The 18,861-nt window shown below is 37.3% G+C and overlaps 1 protein-coding gene across 2 annotated transcripts in view; it reads left to right on the top strand.

Annotated features, from left to right (window-relative positions):
• The window catches only part of CWC27 (CWC27 spliceosome associated cyclophilin), a 270,125-nt gene extending 252,565 nt beyond the window's left edge, over positions 1-17,560 (top strand). Inside the window, exons 14-15 of one of the 2 annotated variants that reach the window (XM_032279751.1) lie at positions 7,101-7,135; positions 16,963-17,560. In XM_032279751.1, coding sequence (XP_032135642.1) covers positions 7,101-7,135; positions 16,963-17,006 — 79 coding nt within the window. In that variant the 3' untranslated portion in view covers positions 17,007-17,560. The remainder of the gene's footprint in view (positions 1-7,100; positions 7,136-16,962) is intronic. The other variant, XM_032279744.1, reaches the window with a different exon arrangement.
• The last annotated feature ends 1,301 nt before the right edge of the window (positions 17,561-18,861 follow it).

The raw sequence follows: 18,861 nt of genomic DNA, 5'->3' as shown, positions 1-18,861 counted from the left end.
TTGTAGTTTTAGTAGAGACGGGGTTTCACCATGTTGACCAGGATGGTCTCGATCTCTTGACCTCGTGATCCACCAGCCTTGGCCTCCCAAAGTGCTGGGATTACAGGCTTGAGCCACCGCGCCCGGCTCTTTTTTTTTTTTTTAAGCTGGAGTTTCGCTCTTGTTGCCTGGACTGGAGCGCAACGGCATGATCTCGGCTCACCACAACCTCCACCTCCTGAGTTCAAGCAATTCTCCTGCCTCAGCCTCCCAAGTAGCTGGGATTACAGGCATGCGCCACCATACCTGGCTAATTTTTGGTACTTTTTAGTGGAGACAGGGTTTGTCCATGTTGGTCAGGCTGGTCTTGAACTCCTAATCTTGGGTGATCTGCCCACCTTGGCCCCCAAAGTGCTGGGATTACAGGCATGAGCCACTGCACTCTGCAGAAGAATTCTTTTATCTTCCATTTTTTGGAATAGCATGACAAAAGAAGAAATAGTGTGTGTTATTTATACTTTTGGTAGAATTCAGCAGTAAAGCATAAGCTTTTCTTTGTTAGGAAATTTCTTATTACTGATTTGATTCCATTGCTTGTTACTGGTCTGTCAGGTTTTCTGTTTATTACTGGTTCAATCTTGGGAAATTGTATGTGTTCAAGAATTTATCCATTTTTCTGTAGGTTTCCAATTTGTTAGCATATAGTTCACAATAGTCTCTAAAGATCCTTTCTATTTCTGTTGTATTGATTCTAATGGCTCCTTTCTCATTTATTTTGGGCATTTTTCTCTTTTTCTTTGTTAGTCTTGTTAAGAGTTTGTCTATTTTGTTTATCGTTTCAAAAAGCCAACTTTTCATTTTGCAGATTTCTTGTATTGTTTTTGGTCTCTGTTGTGTTTAATTCTGTCTGATCTTTATTAATTCCTTGTTTCTACTAATTTAGGTTTGGTGTTTTTGCTTTTTAATTCCTTGGGGTCCATAAATTGTTCTACTTTTCTAGGTTGGTTATTATTGCTATAAGCTTTCTTCTTAGCAGTGCTTTTCTTGTATTCCATAAGTTTGGGTTTGTTTTATTTCTATTTTCATTTGTTTAAACTACTTTATTTATTTTCTCCTTAATTTCTTCATTGATTCAATGGTCATTGGGGAGCATGTTGTTTAATTTCTATGCATTTGTACAGCTTCCAATGTTTCTCTTGTTACTGATTTATAGTTTTATTCCATTGTGGTCTAAGAAGATAGGTTAAAAGATTTTGATTTTTTTTCAATTTCTTGAGGCTTGTTTTGTGGCTTCAACTTTGGTCTATTCTGGAGAATGTTCCATGTGCTGATGAGAAGAATGTGTATTCTTCAGCTGTTGGATGAAATGTCCTGTAAATGTCTGTAAATGTTCATTTGGCCTAAGGTGCAGCTTAAATGCAATTATTCCTTATTCATTTTATGTCTAAATAATATCTTCAATGCTAACAGTGGGTTGTTGAAGTCTCCAACTGTTATTTTACTGGAGTCTATTTTTCCCTTTCAATCTATAATACTTGCTTTATATACCTTGGAGCTCCAGTGTTAGGTACAAATATGTTTAGAACTATCATATCCTGTTGCGGAATTGATCCCATTATCTTTCTGTAATGACCTTCATTGCCTCTTTTTATAGTTTTTGACTTGAAATCTGTTTTATTTGCAATAAGTATAGCTATTTCTTCTCATTTTTGGTTTCTGTTTGTGTAAAATATCTTTTTCCATCCCTTCATTTTCAGTCTATACGTATCTTTATAGGTAAAGTGAGTTTCTTATAGGCAGCATATTGCTGGGTCTTTTAAAAATCTATTCAGTCTGTCTTTACCTTTTAAGTAGGGAATTTAATGTGTTTACATTTGAGATAATTATTGATAGGTTAGGATTTATTCCTGTCATTTGTTCATTGTTTTATGGTTGTTTTGTATATCCTTTCTTCCTCTTGTTTTTTATTGTTGCTGTTTCCTTTTCCTTCTCTTATTTTTTATTGCAGTTTCACAGTTTTCTATAGTGGCAATGTTAGACTCCTTTCTCTTTTTCATTTGTGCATCTTCTCTACAGTGAGTTTTGTGCTTCCATGTGTTTTCATGATACCTTTTGTTTTCAGGTGTATGAGTCCCTTAAGCATGTCTTGCAGTTGTGGTCTAGTGGGGAAATCCCTCAGTTTTTATTTGTCTGGAAAAGACTTTATTTCTTCTTCATTTTTGAAAGATAGCTTTGCTGGGTACAGTCTTCTTCATTAGCAATATTTGTTTTCTTTAGCATTTTGACTGTATCATCCCAGTCTCTCCCTGTCTGTAAGTTTTCTGCTGAGAAATCTGCTGATAGTCTTATAGGTGTTTTCTTATATGTGACTTGATGCTTTTCTCTTGGTGTTTATAGAGTTCTCTCTTTTTCTTTAACTTTTTTTTTTTTTTTGAGACAGAATCTCACTCTGTTGCCCAGACTAGAATGCAGTGGTGTGATCTTGGCTCACTGCAACCACTGCCTCACCAGCTCAAGTGATTCTCATGCCTCAGCCTCCCAAGTAGCTGGTGTTACAAGCATCCACCATGACGCCCAGCTAATTTTTGTATTTTTAGTAGAGACAAGGTTTCACCATATTGGCCAGGCTGGTCTTGAACTCCTGGTCTCAAGTGATCTGCCCACCACGGCCTCCCAAAGTGCTGGGATTACAGGCATGAGCTTCCATGCCTTGCCTTGTCTTTCACTTTTGACAGTTTGATTATAATGTGGCTTTTGGGGTTGAATGTATGTGGCAGTCCTTGAGCTTTCCATATCTGGATGTCTGTACCTCTTGAAAGACTTGTGAAGTTTTCTACTAAGCTATTACTTGTTAAATATATTTTCTATGCCTTTGCCCATCTCTTCTTCTTCTGAAATTCCCAGAATTCTTATTTGGGCACCTCATGGTTGTATAGACTTTTGGGTGGGAAAGTGGGAAGTAGTCTAATTGGGTATTTCAAAAGCCATGTTTTCAAATCCAGAAACTCTTTCTTCTGCCAGATCTAGTCTATTGTTGAAGCTCTCAATCATTTTTTTGTTTGTTTCATTCATTGATTTCTTCAGTTTTAGACCCTTTGTTTGATAATTTTATATGGCATTTATCTCATTGTTGAATTCTTCATTCAGATCATGAATTATTTTTCTGAATTCTTTGTATTGTTTATCTCTGTTCTCTTTTATCTCACTTAGTTTAATATCTTTATTTTGATATTATAATCACTTCACAAATTTTCCTTTCTTTGTTATCTGTTACTGGAAAATTATTGTGTTCCTTTAAGGATGTCATGTTTTTTGCTTTTTCATGTTTCTTGTGTCCTTACATTGATACATGCACAGCTGGTCAATCAATTGCATCCTTCATTTTTATGGATTGGCTTTCGTAGGGAAAGACTTTTTCACATATATATAATACACACACACAAACACACACACACACACATATATACATACTGTTTATTGGATAGGGTGCTTCAGCTCTGGTTCTGGGTGGGTGCAATACTGTAGACTTCTTAGCCTGTGATCACCTTCAGTGTTGTCTGTGAGTTCCTCAGTGATTAGGCTGCGTTTGTTAGCGTAGACTGTGGTGAGGCTTCTTTGAGTACAGGGATACCAGGTGGGCTGATCCTTGGGTACCATTAGTGGCAGTAGCAGGTAGGGCAGGCCTATTCTCAAGCTCCTGATTGACATGCACCAGCATCAGCAGGAATGACAAAATGGTACCCAGGCTCCCAGATGGCACATTTGGGCACCCATGGCAGTGGCTATGGGTGGGGCAGATTAATCCCCACACCCACAGATGATACATGCAGGCACTAATGGTGGCAGTGGGGAAAGTTGATCCCCGGCCCCAGTGTGGCATGCTCATGTGCATGCACCTGTGGCAGTAGCAGGGCAGATTTGTCATCAGACCCCAGATGCACCCGTGAGCACTGGCAATGGCCATGGCAGACAGAACATGCCAAATCTCAGGCCCCTGGATGGTACATATGAGTGCCCATGGCAGTGGGTCCCCAGACCCCAGATAATGTGTGCAGATACTGGTGGTGGTGACAGACAGGGCAGGCCTGTCCTCAGGTGCCCAGACAACATGCATAGGAGCTAACAGCAGTAGATGAAGCAGTCTGATCCCCTGTTCCCTGGACAACACTCACTAGCACTGGCAGTGGGTGGAGCAAACGTCTCTAAATCCTGTAGGCTCTTAATTCCTAAAGAACTGAGCATTTGTGAAAAAAGGACCCTAAGTTACTTGTAATCAGTAATAGAGAAAAGCCCTAAAATTAAATATTCATAACGCTTTCCCTAAAAATTACATTTTGATAGTTATGAAATATAGAAATAAAAGCATTCAAGTAATATTATAAAAGATACTCTAGAAATCATAGGAAAGTGTAAAACAAAACAGCCATTTATATTTTAAACAGTAGGCAAAGTGAACCCTGAATCATAGGAGAAAAAAAACTAGTTTTGATATTTAGGGCTAATAATGTCATCATTCTTTATATAGCTTGTTTTAATTAATTCATTTGAAATGAATCTAAACGTTTGTGATTTTTGGATTGCTTGTGATTTATTAACATTATAATAAGTGCCTAATGTTTGTTAGCATAGTCAACAATTCTTGAGAACTAATAGCTTTGGTCTTTGATTTTTAATAGCTGCAAAAGTACCTATGAAAGTATTAGTCATATTTAGGCTTCCAAATATTCCAGACAATGAACTAGGAATCTGGCTTCAGCTTGGCAACTAATTCTGAGACCTTCAGTAACTTCTCTTTGGTTGCTCATTTGTAAAACGGAGTAGAGGAAGCTAAGTTACTTGCATATTGAAAGAATTCAAGGCTATCTACCAAAAGTTCTAAGAGGTCAATATTGTGGGCAGATACAAAATAAGTACACAAAAAGTCATAGTTGCTCTGAAATAACCACTTAGAAAACATAATTTTTAAGACTCTGACTCATCAAATATAAATTATTTGGCAATAACCTTTATAAAGATTTATTCAAATCTTTATGTAAAATTAAGAAAACTGCAACCTATTAAAGGAGTACATTGATATTTTATGTTTCTAGAATACTTAATTTTTGACAAAAACCAAATTATCTAAAAAGTATTCTATAAACCTAATATAATTCAAATAAAAATACCAGTACAAAGAGGGAGAGAAACATGCAAACAAATATATCCACAAAATGTTATAATAAAAAGAGTAGGGAAACATAATTTCTCACTCCTTAGGAAATGGTGACTTCCTTTCAAAGTGTACAATGTGGAAAGCAAGAAGTAAAAGAGTAACTTCAAGCAGAAAAGATAACTATTAGATATTGGGCTTAATACTTGGATGATGAAATAACCTGAACAAATGACCTGTACAATAACGCCCATGACATGAGTTAATCTATGTCACAAACCTTCACATATACCCCCAAACCTAAAATATGTTTGTTAAAAAAAAAAAAAAAAGAAAAAAAAGAAAAAGTATTAATTTTGCAGTCTAGAAACCTGACAAGCACTACCTCAGTGAAGTGATCAAGGTCAACATTAACAGTCATAAATCATGTTGCCCTTGAAATGATGTATGTTAATGGCATTTTACATCTAAGGCCTTTCTCCCAATAACCCATAAGCCCAGTCTTTTTTTTTTTTTTTTTGAGACGGAGTTTCACTCATGTTACCCAGGCTGGAGTGCAATGGCGCGATCTCGGCTCACCGCAACCTCCGCCTCCTGGGTTCAGGCAATTCTCCTGCCTCAGCCTCCTGAGTAGCTGGGATTACAGGCACGCAACACCATGCCCAGCTAATTTTTTGTATTTTTAGTAGAGACGGGGTTTCACCATGTTGACCAGGATGGTCTCGATCTCTTGACCTCGTGATCCACCCGCCTCGGCCTCCCAAAGTGCTGGGATTACGGGCTTGAGCCACCGCGCCCGGCAAGCCCAGTCTTATCATGAGAAAAATGTCAAATCGCAGCCATGTGACATCTGACCAGTATTCCTCAAAACTGTCAAGGTGATCAAAAACAAGGAAATTCCGTGAACTCACCACCGCCAAGAATAGGCTAAGGAGGCGTGATAACTAAATGTAATATGGCATCATGAATGGGATTCAGGAGCAGAAAGAGGATATTAAGTAAAAGCTAATGGTATTGCTCTGCTTGGGCTGCTATAAACAAGATAACACAGACTGGGTAGCTTAAACATTTATCTTCTCATAGTTCTGTAAGTTGGAAGTCCAAGATCAAGATGCTGGCAGGGTTGGTTTATGGTGAGGTCTCTTCTCCAGGCTTGCAGACAGCTATCTTCTTGCTGTATCCTCACATGGTCTTTCTTCTGTGCACACATGCTCCTCATGTCTCATCATTTTCTTGTAAAGATACAAGTCCCATTGAATTGGTGTCCCACACTTATGACCTTATTTAATCTTAATTACCTGCATAAAGGCCCCTTTCTTCAAATATGGTGCATACTATATTTGTATGCAAAATTCAGTGTATGAATTTTGCAGGAACACAATTTGATCCATAACACTAAGGAAATATAAATAAACTTTGGACTTTACTTAATAACAACCTATCAGTATTGCTTCATCGAGTATAACAAGTGTACCATACTAATGTAAGACATTAGTAATACAGCAGAGTAGTTTGAGGGTACAAGAACTCTCTGTACTGTTTGCTCAATTTTGTGTAAATCTGAACTGTCCTAAAAATAGTCTATTAAAAACTACACAAATTTTGAAACACATGTTTAAAAATGAGTAACAGGGTAATGATCTTTCCCAATCAGATGCCTAAGAATACTACAGAGTTACAATAATTAAAGCAGCAGTGTAGTGTACAGGGTAGATTATTCAAGAAATGAAATTGGGACAATGAGGTAGCCATTTGGGGAAAATAATTAAATGAGAACTTTACCCAACCCAATATACTAAAACAAACTTCTGAATTGATTAAAGATTAACAAATGAAAAAAGAAGAAAGTGCTAGAAGAACATACAGGTGGATATTTACATGGTCTTGAGGTACGAAGTGATGCACCTATGTATTACAGTAGTTCTTGATGAGTTATAGTCATTTTTGTTTACTTTTTCTTCTTGCCTCTTAGGATTGTCCTACTTTGCAAAAAGGAAAACAAAAACAGTGAATGTATGTTGCTCAAGCTATGAAAGATACAAAAATAAAATAACATTTCTATAATTCTTTGATTCTATAAATAGTATCTGCCCTCTGAATGGCTTAAGTCTAGCGTAGACAGCACATATTTAGAAATATACATATAAACCTCCAAGATGAGTTGGGATCAAATAAGTTGTATGTGTATGATGAGGCACACAAAACATTTTGAAGGGGGTATGTAGTTGTCTTTGCCCATTTATATTTTCATAAAGGAATGCCTGATGCTGGGTAATTTATTTTTATTTTTTTAAAAAGGCTTATTTGGCTCACAGTTCTCCAGGCTGTGCAAGAAGGATGGCACCAGAATCTGCTTCTGGTGAGGGCCTCAGGCTGCTTCTACTCATGGTGGAAGGCAAAGAGGAGGTGGCATGTGCAGATCACATCATGAGAGGGGAATGAGCGTGAAAGGGAAGGTGCCAGGTTATTTTTAATGGCCAGTACTCAAGGAAACTCTTATAGCAACTAATAGAGTGAGAACTTACTCATTACCACAAGAGCAGCATCAAAACTTTCATTAGGGGTCTACCCCCATGACCCAGACACTTCCCACTAGGCCCCACTTCCAAAACTGGGGATCAAACTTCAGCATGAGATTTGGCAGAGCCAAACAAACCATATTCAAATCACAGTAGCAGTATAATAGAGTATTATAAAAACATAAACATTCACATAAACACAGTTTATATGCAACACATAGACACACTATTATGGACTGAATTGTGTCTCCCTAAAATTCATATGTTTAAGCTCTAACTGTCAATATGATGGTATTTGGAGGTGGGGCCTTTGGTAGGAAGTACTTAGGTTTAAATGAGGTCATGAGGGTGCTCTCCTATCCCCATGTTGTGATTAGTGTCCTCATAAGGAAGGAAGAGACTAAAACTGTCTCTCTCTGGCACATACTGAGGAAAGCCCATGTTAGGACACAATGAGAAGGCAACCATTTGCGATCTGAGGAGAGAGCCCTTACCAGACGCTGATTGATGCCACCTTGATCTGGGATTTCTGTCTTCGAGAAAATTAATTGCTATTGTTTAAGGCACTCAGTCCATGGTATTTTGTTATGGCAGCCCAAGCTAACTAAGACACAAAGTACAAAATATGTTAAAATGATAATAAATGTTCGGACTGCACTTTGCCATTTGCAAAGCCCTTTTAAATGCATGATGTTTGATCCTCAGTCCGCGTGAGGTAAATAGGGTGTACATTACCACCACTCTTCACAGATGAGGAAACAGAGGCCTAAGAAGCAATGTGACTTTTTCCAGTCACAGTGACTGAATGTAACTCAAATCAAACTCAGGGCTTCTGAGTGCATACCACAGTAGTTTCATAGAAGGTGTTAAAGAAATTCAAAGGCAGGCATAGATCCTGAGCCCCAGGGAAGTCAGAAAAGAATTTTAGGAGGAAATGGGAATTAAACTGGGCTTTGGAAAAAACAGGGCTATATACCAGTGGGAAGGAGGTAGAAGGGCATCCCAGAAATGTAATATAGACAAAAGTATGCTGCAGCCCATCTATGCTACAGAGCAGGGTATGGTCCTTTCAGAGGATCAAACATGGGCAAAACGAAAATTGTTTGGTCTTGCTGAGATTTTTATTTAAAAATAAAAAGGCTGGTCTCCTTTCAACCCTTTCCCTACCCCTAAAAAAACTTAAATCAGATTCATTTAAGTTTGTAATCCATAGTCCCATAGAATGATAATCTTAAGTAATAACTAGGAGCTATTTTATTAGGTTTCTTAGAATTCTCTAACTTAACAGAGAAATGAGAAGCTGTCAACACAATACACTAACACAGTACAGAGACAAATTTTGTGTATGGCAAAGTTTCATAAAGAATGGCAAGGTCTTTCAACTCTCATGGGGAAGGCTGTCTGCGGACAATATATGTACTTTCTCCCACTTCAAAGGCTAATCATACACTAGACAGATGTCAGTCTTCAAGCAGTTTAACTGGTCCATTTGAGAAAGATAACTGTTGGATTTTCATATCATAAAGTTAGAAGTAGTCGAAATATCTTGTTTCAGCTTTTTTAGTAACTTAGCCTTTTCTCTGGCATTATCAAATAAGAGTTTATAAACATAATTGCTAAATGATTTGGAATTATGTATTAATACTATCAAGGAGCAAGGTGAACAAAACCAGAATTCTAGTCAAAGGTTTTGGTGGTGGCTGGCTACTCAGAAACATTTATTTATTCAGCACCCATTTATTGAGGACATTCTTCTTGCCAACCATTGGTGACTAGTGCTGGTACAAAGGCCAATAACAGAGCCATCATAGAACTGGGTGTAGTAGCACATGTCTATAGTCCCAATTGCTTGAGAGGCAGAGACAGGAGGATCACTTGAGCCCAGAAGGGCTGTAGTGTGCTGTGAATACTTGAATAGCCACTGCACTCCAGCCTGGGCAACATAGCAAGACCCCATCTCAACAAAAAAGCAGAGCTGCCACCCTCAAGAGCACCTCCAGCCTAGTAGGGAGACAGCAGTTACACTGTAGTATGAGGAAGACTAAACCAGAGAGGTATTCAAGATTCTCTGCAAAACCAGAGGAGGGTCTTAACCCTGGGGGACAAAGAGCGGGACAGACCAGGAAAGGAATCAGGAACCATTTCTAAGATGGAGATGACACCTCAGCTGACTGGAGAGAGAGAAGTGTATAGTGTATAGAAAGGCAGCGAGGAAGGGGAGTGCAGGGATTTGTTCGGGAAACTTCAAAGAATTATGATGTCTGGAGCATAAGATGTGATGGGGGAAGGAAATGTAACAGATTGGAGAGGGAAGCAAAAGCCAGATTATAGAGGCCACATTAGGAGTTTGGGTTTCCTTGTGTAGACAATGGAGAGTCACCAAAGGATTTAGAACAGGAGAGTTTTCATAGCTACATTTGCATTTTTGAAAAATATATATAGCAGGAAATACCTAATATTATAGACCACAAGGTAGTCCTTAGTAATTTGATGCCTGAGAGGAAATTGCCAGATATCCAGAGGCAGGCTATGGGCCCTTGGCTCTGCTTCTTTTGGACTGCCAGCTGAATGAAGTGTCCCTGCTTAGCATCCCTATTTTAGGAAGAACAAGAAGAAACTGGGACTGAGATTTTAGATAGCACCAACTAAAGGCAATAAAAAGATAAAAATTTATAGTGGAAATGAATGCTTTTTTTTTTTTTTTTTTTTTTTTTGGTAAGTAAGCATTCACCTAAAAGAGTGGTGCCTTTTCCCAAAGATGCTACCACATTGCTCAATACATTTCTGGAATTTCTCTTTTGGAATTTCTTTAATGTCCAGCTTGGGTTCACGTCTTTTTATGGTTGCATTTTTTAAATTTTATACTCCAAAATAAGCACTACTCAATCTGATTTCTTATCTTCCTTACTAGACCTAGCACTGAATTGACTTTTGATGTATTCCCAAAGTTAAATCCATCTTTACAGGATGAAAGTTTATTACCTCTGAAGATATTCAAGAAAGTACCTGGTCAAGAAGTTATCAGCTGCAAGTTTCTTGACCCTCAGTCTCAGAGATTGCCTATGAAACCGGGCTGATAATAACTCTTTCCTGCCTCCACCCCATTCAGTTATTGTAAAGATGCTACCAGAAAACATGGGAAAGCTTTTTGTAGGATGCTGCACCAGTGGGTGCTATTTTTGTTGTCTTACACTTTGTAGGCAATTCCAAACTGTACATTTGCCACATCGTGGTGTCTGTCTGTTCAAAAAAAAGAAAACATAAAGAAATAATCTGTATGTTCTTACAGATTGTTTACTTCATGAGAGTAGGGCCTGGGTCATATTTGGCTTTGTTTCACCAGTGTCCAGCATTGGCATCGTGCATTAAAAGCCCCCAGATGTATTTTGAATGAATAATTGAGTCTAGTTCATTGCCTTATCCTCAAATCACATATATAAGAAATAAATAATGCACTTGAGATTATTGAGTTCAAATAATAGACTCAGAGGCTACTTGAGTTTCTTCAAGTAGTTTGTCATTAGGAACCAGCTGTTCTCCATCTCTGAAGGGGCAAGGACAAAGGGCTAATGAAATCAATCAATCTGAAAGCATAAAGGCTCTTAAGCTTTTTTTCTGTGCCCTTTACTTTGACTGCATTAAAAAATAACTAGGAACATTTTTTTAAATTACTAATGCTGGGACCCCATCCCAGCACAATTAAATCAATACTCTGGAGTAGGAAGCCTGGCACTGATAGTTGTTAAAGCTACTTGGTGGTTTTAACACGCAACCTGCATCTGATGCAGGGGCTCTAGAACTATGCTTTGAGAAACATTGCTTTAAAAAATAAAAATTTAAAAGGGCCTTCTCTCTAGTTCTACATCAGGTGCTATAGGAGATGGAAAAGAACATAAGGCATGTTCCCACTGCAGTCTATTAAGGGAATAAAAACTAGCAATCAATCACTAATATGAATGAGTGGAAAAGCAACTGCCAGTATTTGCTGAGCTATGAGAGATCATGAAAAGGTGGACTTACACTGAGCCTGAGACTTTCTGCAGAGTCTGGGAGATGGTTTAGGGAGTTTATCATCAAAATATAAGACAGTCTCTGCACACAAAAGGAAATTGACTGTTAGCTTAGCAATCCTTCTAGTACCAGCCAATAGGCCTGACCAATACAAAGGGTCTGAAGGCCTTATTCCCAGCACAAATCACCATGTTTGGCACTGGGGATGCAACAGTGAACAAGACTCAAACTATCTCAGACAACTGAGTCTGTTCACAATTAAGTAAACAAGCAATTACAAAATTAGGAGACTTGATGAAAGAAATGAAATAAGGTTGGTGAAATAGGAAGCACCAGTTGTTGGAGGGTTTTTAAGGATCAGACTGAGGTATTTAGTTCAGTCTAATATGATAACCAGTAGTTTCTGATCAAAAGAATGCTATAAAGGAAACGTGTAAGAACGATTATTTTTTAAGCTTTGGATCTAGGAAGGAAGTGGTACAGATATAGAACAATTAGGACACCTGCAACAATCTTAAGATTGGGTGGTAAGTTCCTAAGTTAGGGTGGCTTGGGTGTGGGAAGGAGAGATTTATAGAATTCCCAATGAAAAATATAGCTGTTTACATTATGTAAGTATAAATAATTTAAGTTCATTTAAATTGGAAATGAATTGCTAATGTCGGAATTCTATATTGGGCTACTTATTGTGTGTCTGAGAATCAGTTCCTCTCTTGATGTTTTCCACTGATACAAATTGCTATCGTATTTTAGTCTATTTCACAATTGAGGAAGAACTTTAAAAACTGGATATCAAGTTAGCGAGGTCAGTCTAGGTCTCGGTCTTTTTTTGAAGAATCAGTTGTATACTTCTGTTTATAATTTTACACAGCCCCATACCAAAAATAAAAAAGGCAACAAAAAACCACTTTCCTGTCAAACACAACCTCTGTGAAAATAGTAAGCCTCCCTATTTCTGTAACACACTATAAAGTCAATGTTATTTGAGAATCTGAGCCTATGTGAAATTTTTTATTAATCAAACCTAAATTTTTATTAATCAAACCTAAATTTTTATTTTTGCCTTCAAGTGAACAAGCTCTACAATTTTCATATGTAAATGATCAGTGTGTAATTAATTCCAAAAAAATTCACTACTCTTCTTGGGCCAATTCCATAACCAGCCACAGAGTGGATAGAGTTATTGGGACATACACGATTGTAAACTATCAGACCCCCTGTACTCAAATTAAGTCTGTATTCTGTGTCTGCTTGTGTATCCTCATAGGAGACCATAAGGGACTCTGTACTACAAAAAGACCATTATGTCTTGAATAACTCAAGTTAGTCCCAGATGACTATCTTTTCAGTTAAAAAATAAATTTAAACAAAATGTAAATGTAAACATGTTTCCAACTCAAATATCCATTTCAACCACTGAAGCACAAGCTAGCACCAAGTCCTTTATTATTTTTGACGTTTATGACTTTTGTGTTTGTTGGAAACAAGTTCTCAGGTGGCTGTATCTGTTCTTTATATTTATAACTCTTTTGTATTTGCTGGAAATACAATTTCTCAATTTTCTATCCGTAAAATAAAATAAGACCTGCATCGTAAGGATCTTAGGATAATTAAGATGACAGACTTAAAGTAGTGATCATATAGCAAGTGTTCTATAAATGTTATGACTAATTCCTTTAGCTCTGTGGTAGGCATACAGAGATGTCTTTGGGGAGATGATTTAAGTATATTAATTTTTATCTGTTTTCTACTTAATATCTTTGCTTTTCATTATCAAACAATGGATTTCAATAGCAATTCAGAGCTTAATTTTTGTGTGTTAGTTAACTTACAAAATTTAAGCCTTTTCACGATTTGCTTTCAAGGCCCTCTGCTCTTTGGGTCCTATTGCACTCCACCCTTTCGTGCTCCCAATTCATCAGTCCCCATCCTGGCCTTTCACACATTCCACAGTTTCTTGTGTCATGTTTCCCCTGTCTAAAAACTTCTTTTCCATTTACCTTTATTATAATCTCATTCTTCCTTTAAGGCCCAGTTCGATCATTCTTTTCTTCTACAAAGTCCCTTCCTCTTCCTGATGTAGTACAAATCTCCATCCAAGTCTATCCATCCCAGAAGATTCTAATGGTTTCCACGGGACAATCCATGGTGCCACCCAAGAGTCTTGGGTCCAGTTACCTTGAAGGCCTCACCTTCAGGGTGGTGTGGATTGCAGACTGAATTCTTCTACTTGGAAGGAGTATTTGTACATACACACACACTCATTTATCACAAAAGGACATTCTTCTGATTATGCTTTTATTTCTCTTAAAGATTAAATATTATTTCCAAATAACCAGCCATGCTAAGTATTATGATATTAAAGCTGAAGTAGTTTGTAAGCTGATAGCCCTTTCTTTCCTCTGAGTTTAGGTTTGTTATTAATCAAAATGTTGAACTTGCTTAGTGCAGTGGTGTATGAAACAAACAGTTGAAAAAGACAGCTCCTTTAACTTACGGCTCTATGGTTTTTTTCAAATTTGTAAGGAAGCCTGTTTCTTCTTGCGGACTTTGTGCTGTTATTCATGTGTCTAGAGTTCATTTTTTATACCAGAGCCAACTAAATCCAATAGTTGCAAGATTCTCTCATGTCATAGAAAGTAAGAAGGTGCCTTTTTATATTCTTAATTGACAACTTTCTGATCACGTCATTTTTGAATTCTCCATATTACATGGAGAATCCATGTAATATCCCTAGAAATTGATATTACAAAAAACCATCTGTATCTCTGGGCAGAGAACAGGGGAATTTTTTAAATAGAAGAATATGTATATGAAGAGGTATTAATAAGATAGTGGGTTTGTTTTCTCATATCAGTTCGGGAGTATTGATGAAATTGTTTTAAAGGGCATATGGTTCTTGCTACACTTTCTTGTGATGGATTAGACAACACAGCCAGCCCATAAGCGCTTGGAAAGCTGCTGCTGAGCATGTACTGAAGTGCAGTAGAGGGGTCTAGACTCCCCATGATGTGTGGTAAAGGACCTTTAACAGGACAGTCCTACCATTCTTCTGCAGTTACTCCTCATCAGTGGTAATATTACAATTTTAAAGAGTGTATTTTGTGGGGGATGCAGCAAAGAATGTAAGAAGTGTTGAAGAAAAAGGCTACCTCTCAATAACTGGGGGGGAAAAGGCTTAATTTATTACTTAAGTAAAGAAGAGCTGTGCTTTTAGGCACAGTGTCTCTACGCAAAAGCAGGTGGCAAATCTTACATAGCGTTTTGGGGCCAAGAATTGTTTAGGTGTAGCTATTAGCCTCAAAAGCACCATTATTCAAAAGAGACAATTGTTGATGGGCTGGCTTTCAGAAGCATATTCACTGGAGTGAGTCTGCAGCTGATGGGCCAACTTTCAAAAGCATGTGGCTATCACTGGTTAATTGGCTTTCAGAGGTGTATTTACTAAAGTGAGTTGTCACTGATCATTTAGACCTTGGTGAGTCATCATTAATTGCTTAAATCTGGTTTAATTGTTTTTCCAACTGATTCTAGTGGTTTACTTAATACCATAACTGTAAAACAGTCAGCCTTTTTCTGGGAGTTAAAGATTGTCTTAATTTGAGAAGCTAATATCTAAACACTATAGGAAATGGAAAGCACAAGAATATTAGACTTTGCAATAATTATACAGTACATTTTTTAAATAAAGGTGTTTGCTAAAGGAATGGAAGATAAAAACTTGGCAACTCCACATGTGAAATAGCATGTTCAGGTATTGAGATCAGTTATTAAATTTGATACAAATAATGTATCATTAATAATATAGTTCCACACATGGTGGCACGTGCTTGTAATCACAGCTGCTTGGAAGGCTGAGGCAAGGTGCTCACTTGAGCCCAGGAGTTTCAGACCATCTGGGGCAACATAGCAAGATCTTGTCTCAAAAATACTAATAATAACAATGAAGTATAAAAATGTGAATGTGACTTAGGTCATTCAGTAAATTAAAGTAGATTCTAGATCATCCATATATATCACTCCTACTTATTGCATTCCAGTAAGCTTTCTTAGGTGGGACAAAAGAAGGTAGAAATGGTACATAAGCCTCAACTGTCAGCCCTGGTGAGTAGCAGCTACTGAACCCTTAGTAATGATGGTATCACTAAAATTGTGACATTTTATTTCCCTCCTAAAATCTTTTTAGAATTCTTTAAAATCTGGGTTATATCCATGGGAGTTTGCCATACAAGTAAATATCACTCATAATTTCTGCTGCTGTAGGGAGAAAAGGATGAGGGATCTTCACTACTGCCTACTTACTGCCCAGATCTCCGCTTATATGGGGCAAAAGATATTAGCATCATATTTGGGTTTCAAATGAAAGTTACAACAGGCATACAAGAAGTATTAATACTACAGTTTAACCCTATCTGCTGTGATGAAGAAAAGTGTGTATAGGGTATAACTGATAGGAAAAGACTTAGGAGTTTTATTTGTTTAAAAATTGAACTTTTCTCTTTCCAAATTCATTCAGCTGTTCTGAAGTCTGCTCTTTTGACTTCCCTGTTTATTCCTGACACCTCGTATGGGGCACAGCTAATTACTAACATATTTCACTGATCCTAAACATAGCTAGCTTATGACCTCTTAGGATTCCAGCATATGCTGATACCTTAAGACAAGTAAGCTTTTGATGAAGTAAGAGAGCAGGACTGGTTAGGTTGTTGTAATCAACAGTAGAAGGAAATTAGTCCATAGAGTTATGTCAAAAGTTTAGTTTCCTTTTGTATGAAGAAAATATTTTTTAAACCAGCAATTCCCCAGGAAAGGGAGTCATAACACCATTTGAACATCATTTTTAAATTAGCTTAATGTATTCCCTACTCTTGACCCATGTAACTGTTGAAAATTTTAAAAATCAGATAGGACTGGTTTATTGTCTTGAGTTTTGTTCTGCAACCTGACTCACTCTGGCTAAAGGAACGTGTTCTTTAAAGGAAGCAGTGTCCTCTGAGTTTACTTTGAGGAACGCTTCTGTATAGAACTCTTTTAACCTCCCATCAGGGGAAAAACCTCAAGTGAAAACTGAGGCAAAAATACTCTACTAGAAATATAAACCAACAGAACAAACTCCAGACATGTTCTTCAAATTTAAGAGTTTTCTGAGAAGTTGGTTTCCATGTGGTGTAAGCACCAGTAAACAATAAACCCATCTTGGTGTTCTGTACGCTTATGGTTCATTATGCCAATGATAGTAGAGTATAGAATTTCTGCTTTAAGTTCCCATGCAAGAATCACTGAACCATCTCTCTCCCTCTTTAGGATGTCACATGTACTTCAGTTTGAGGATAAAAGCAGAAAAGTGAAAGATGCAAGCATGCAAGACTCAGATACATTTGAAATCTATGATCCTCGGAATCCAGTGAATAAAAGAAGGAGGGAAGAAAGCAAAAAGCTGATGAGAGAGAAAAAAGAAAGAAGATAAAATAACAATAACCAGAACTTGCTGGAAATGTGCCAGCAATAGCCTTGTAACAGCCATTGTTCCCAACAGCATCACTTAGGGGTGTGAAAAGAAGTATTTCCAAACCTGTTGTCTGGTTTTGAAAAACAATTATCTTGTTTTGCAAATTGTGGAATGATGTAAGTAAATGCTTTTAGTTACTGGTACATGCGTTTTTTTCTGACTGACCTTTTATATTGCTAAATCTGAAATAAAATAATTTTCCTTCCACATTACATGTTAACCATTTGCAGACTATGCAAACCTGTTTGTGTCCTTTCACCCTAAAATATGTGAAGCCTTCCTTTTCAAGATTTTTTAATAAGAAGTTCTTACGGAAAGAATATTTGTGGGAAACCTCCCTTTCACTAACTTTGGAGTAAAATAAAAGATTATAAATAAAAAATAGAATATAAATATGGGTGAGGTTTTTTGCATATAAATATTTCAGAATATCCAAGCCAACCTCATGCCTTTAGTCTTGAGGAACACCCAAATGAACATTCAAGCCTTCATGTAGGCCAGTGCCTGGGTTTTATGGACACAGTCAAGGTACTTTAACACTCTAAGTAACATCAGCCAGGCTCACTGCATGCCCAGCCTGACACCTGGCCCCCTGCCTACTCCTCTGTCCTTCTCAGCACAGCAATACCAAGAGAACATGCAGAGGTCCCATTCTGACAATAAAAACTCATTAAGAATTTAACTTTTGATGACAGCCATTCATACTGGTTATTTACTGTATATTGTCTTTATTATAAGAGTCTGAATGCTAAAATTATGTCACTGGCTAATTTCACTAACCTGATAAAACCTCACCAGCTACTTCTTTTCAGATTGTGTCTCCTCAGCTCTCTCTTTCAGAATGTAACCTAATAGGCTTTCTCTAGAGCATAGAACACTGGTTCTCAAAATGTAATCCCAGATGCTACACTAAAGCAGTAGCATCACTTCAGAGCATGTCAGAAATGTAACTTCTTGGCCATACTACCCACCACTACCACCTCTCTTTCAGACTACGGAACCTGAAACTTTGAACCTTGAGGGCTCCTTAAACAGATGGGTGGGCCTTACTGCTGGTGATTCCACCTCTTTTGATATTGGCAATATCTAGTGAAGTTAAAAATGTGTATATACAGTAACCCAAAAATTCCAATCCTAGGTCCTAGGAATCCTAAAGAAATTCTCGCAATATTGCTCAAGGAGAGGAGTACTAAGTTATACATTAAAGCATCAACCAAAGAATGGATAAATAAGTTGTTGAATACTCATACTATGGAATAAGATATAAAAATCGTAAATCAGAACTATATGTAGTAGCAGATCTTTAAAATGATGTGGGAAAAAAGGAAACCACCAATATAAAAATTAAGACACACAATTCATTATGACATATTGTTTATGGATGTACACATATGTAGAAAAGTATAAAAACGTGGAAATAGTGCTTGCCTCTGAGAAGGAATTCACAGGGAGCTCACTTGTGTTTGTAATATTTTACTTTTTTTAAGTGTTAGATGATGGGTACTCAGTTCTCATCTTCTGTACATTTTGGAATAACTGAAATATTTCACAATTTTTTTATGATTATATCTGGAACCAGAGGTGAGAAGACAGAAGGACCCCCAGTACTAACAAGAACCATTTCTATTTTGCTTCAGGAAGAACAAGAGAGCTTCAAAGAGGAGGAGAGGGCTATGATAGAGATGCTCTGGGAA

The sequence above is a fragment of the Sapajus apella genome, unplaced genomic scaffold, assembly GCF_009761245.1.
Source record: "Sapajus apella isolate SASKATOON/1434 unplaced genomic scaffold, GSC_monkey_1.0 scaffold1, whole genome shotgun sequence".
Lineage (NCBI taxonomy): Eukaryota > Metazoa > Chordata > Mammalia > Primates > Cebidae > Sapajus > Sapajus apella.
The sequence above is the reverse complement of the archived record's forward strand: the minus strand, read 5'-3'. Positions and strand labels throughout refer to the sequence as shown.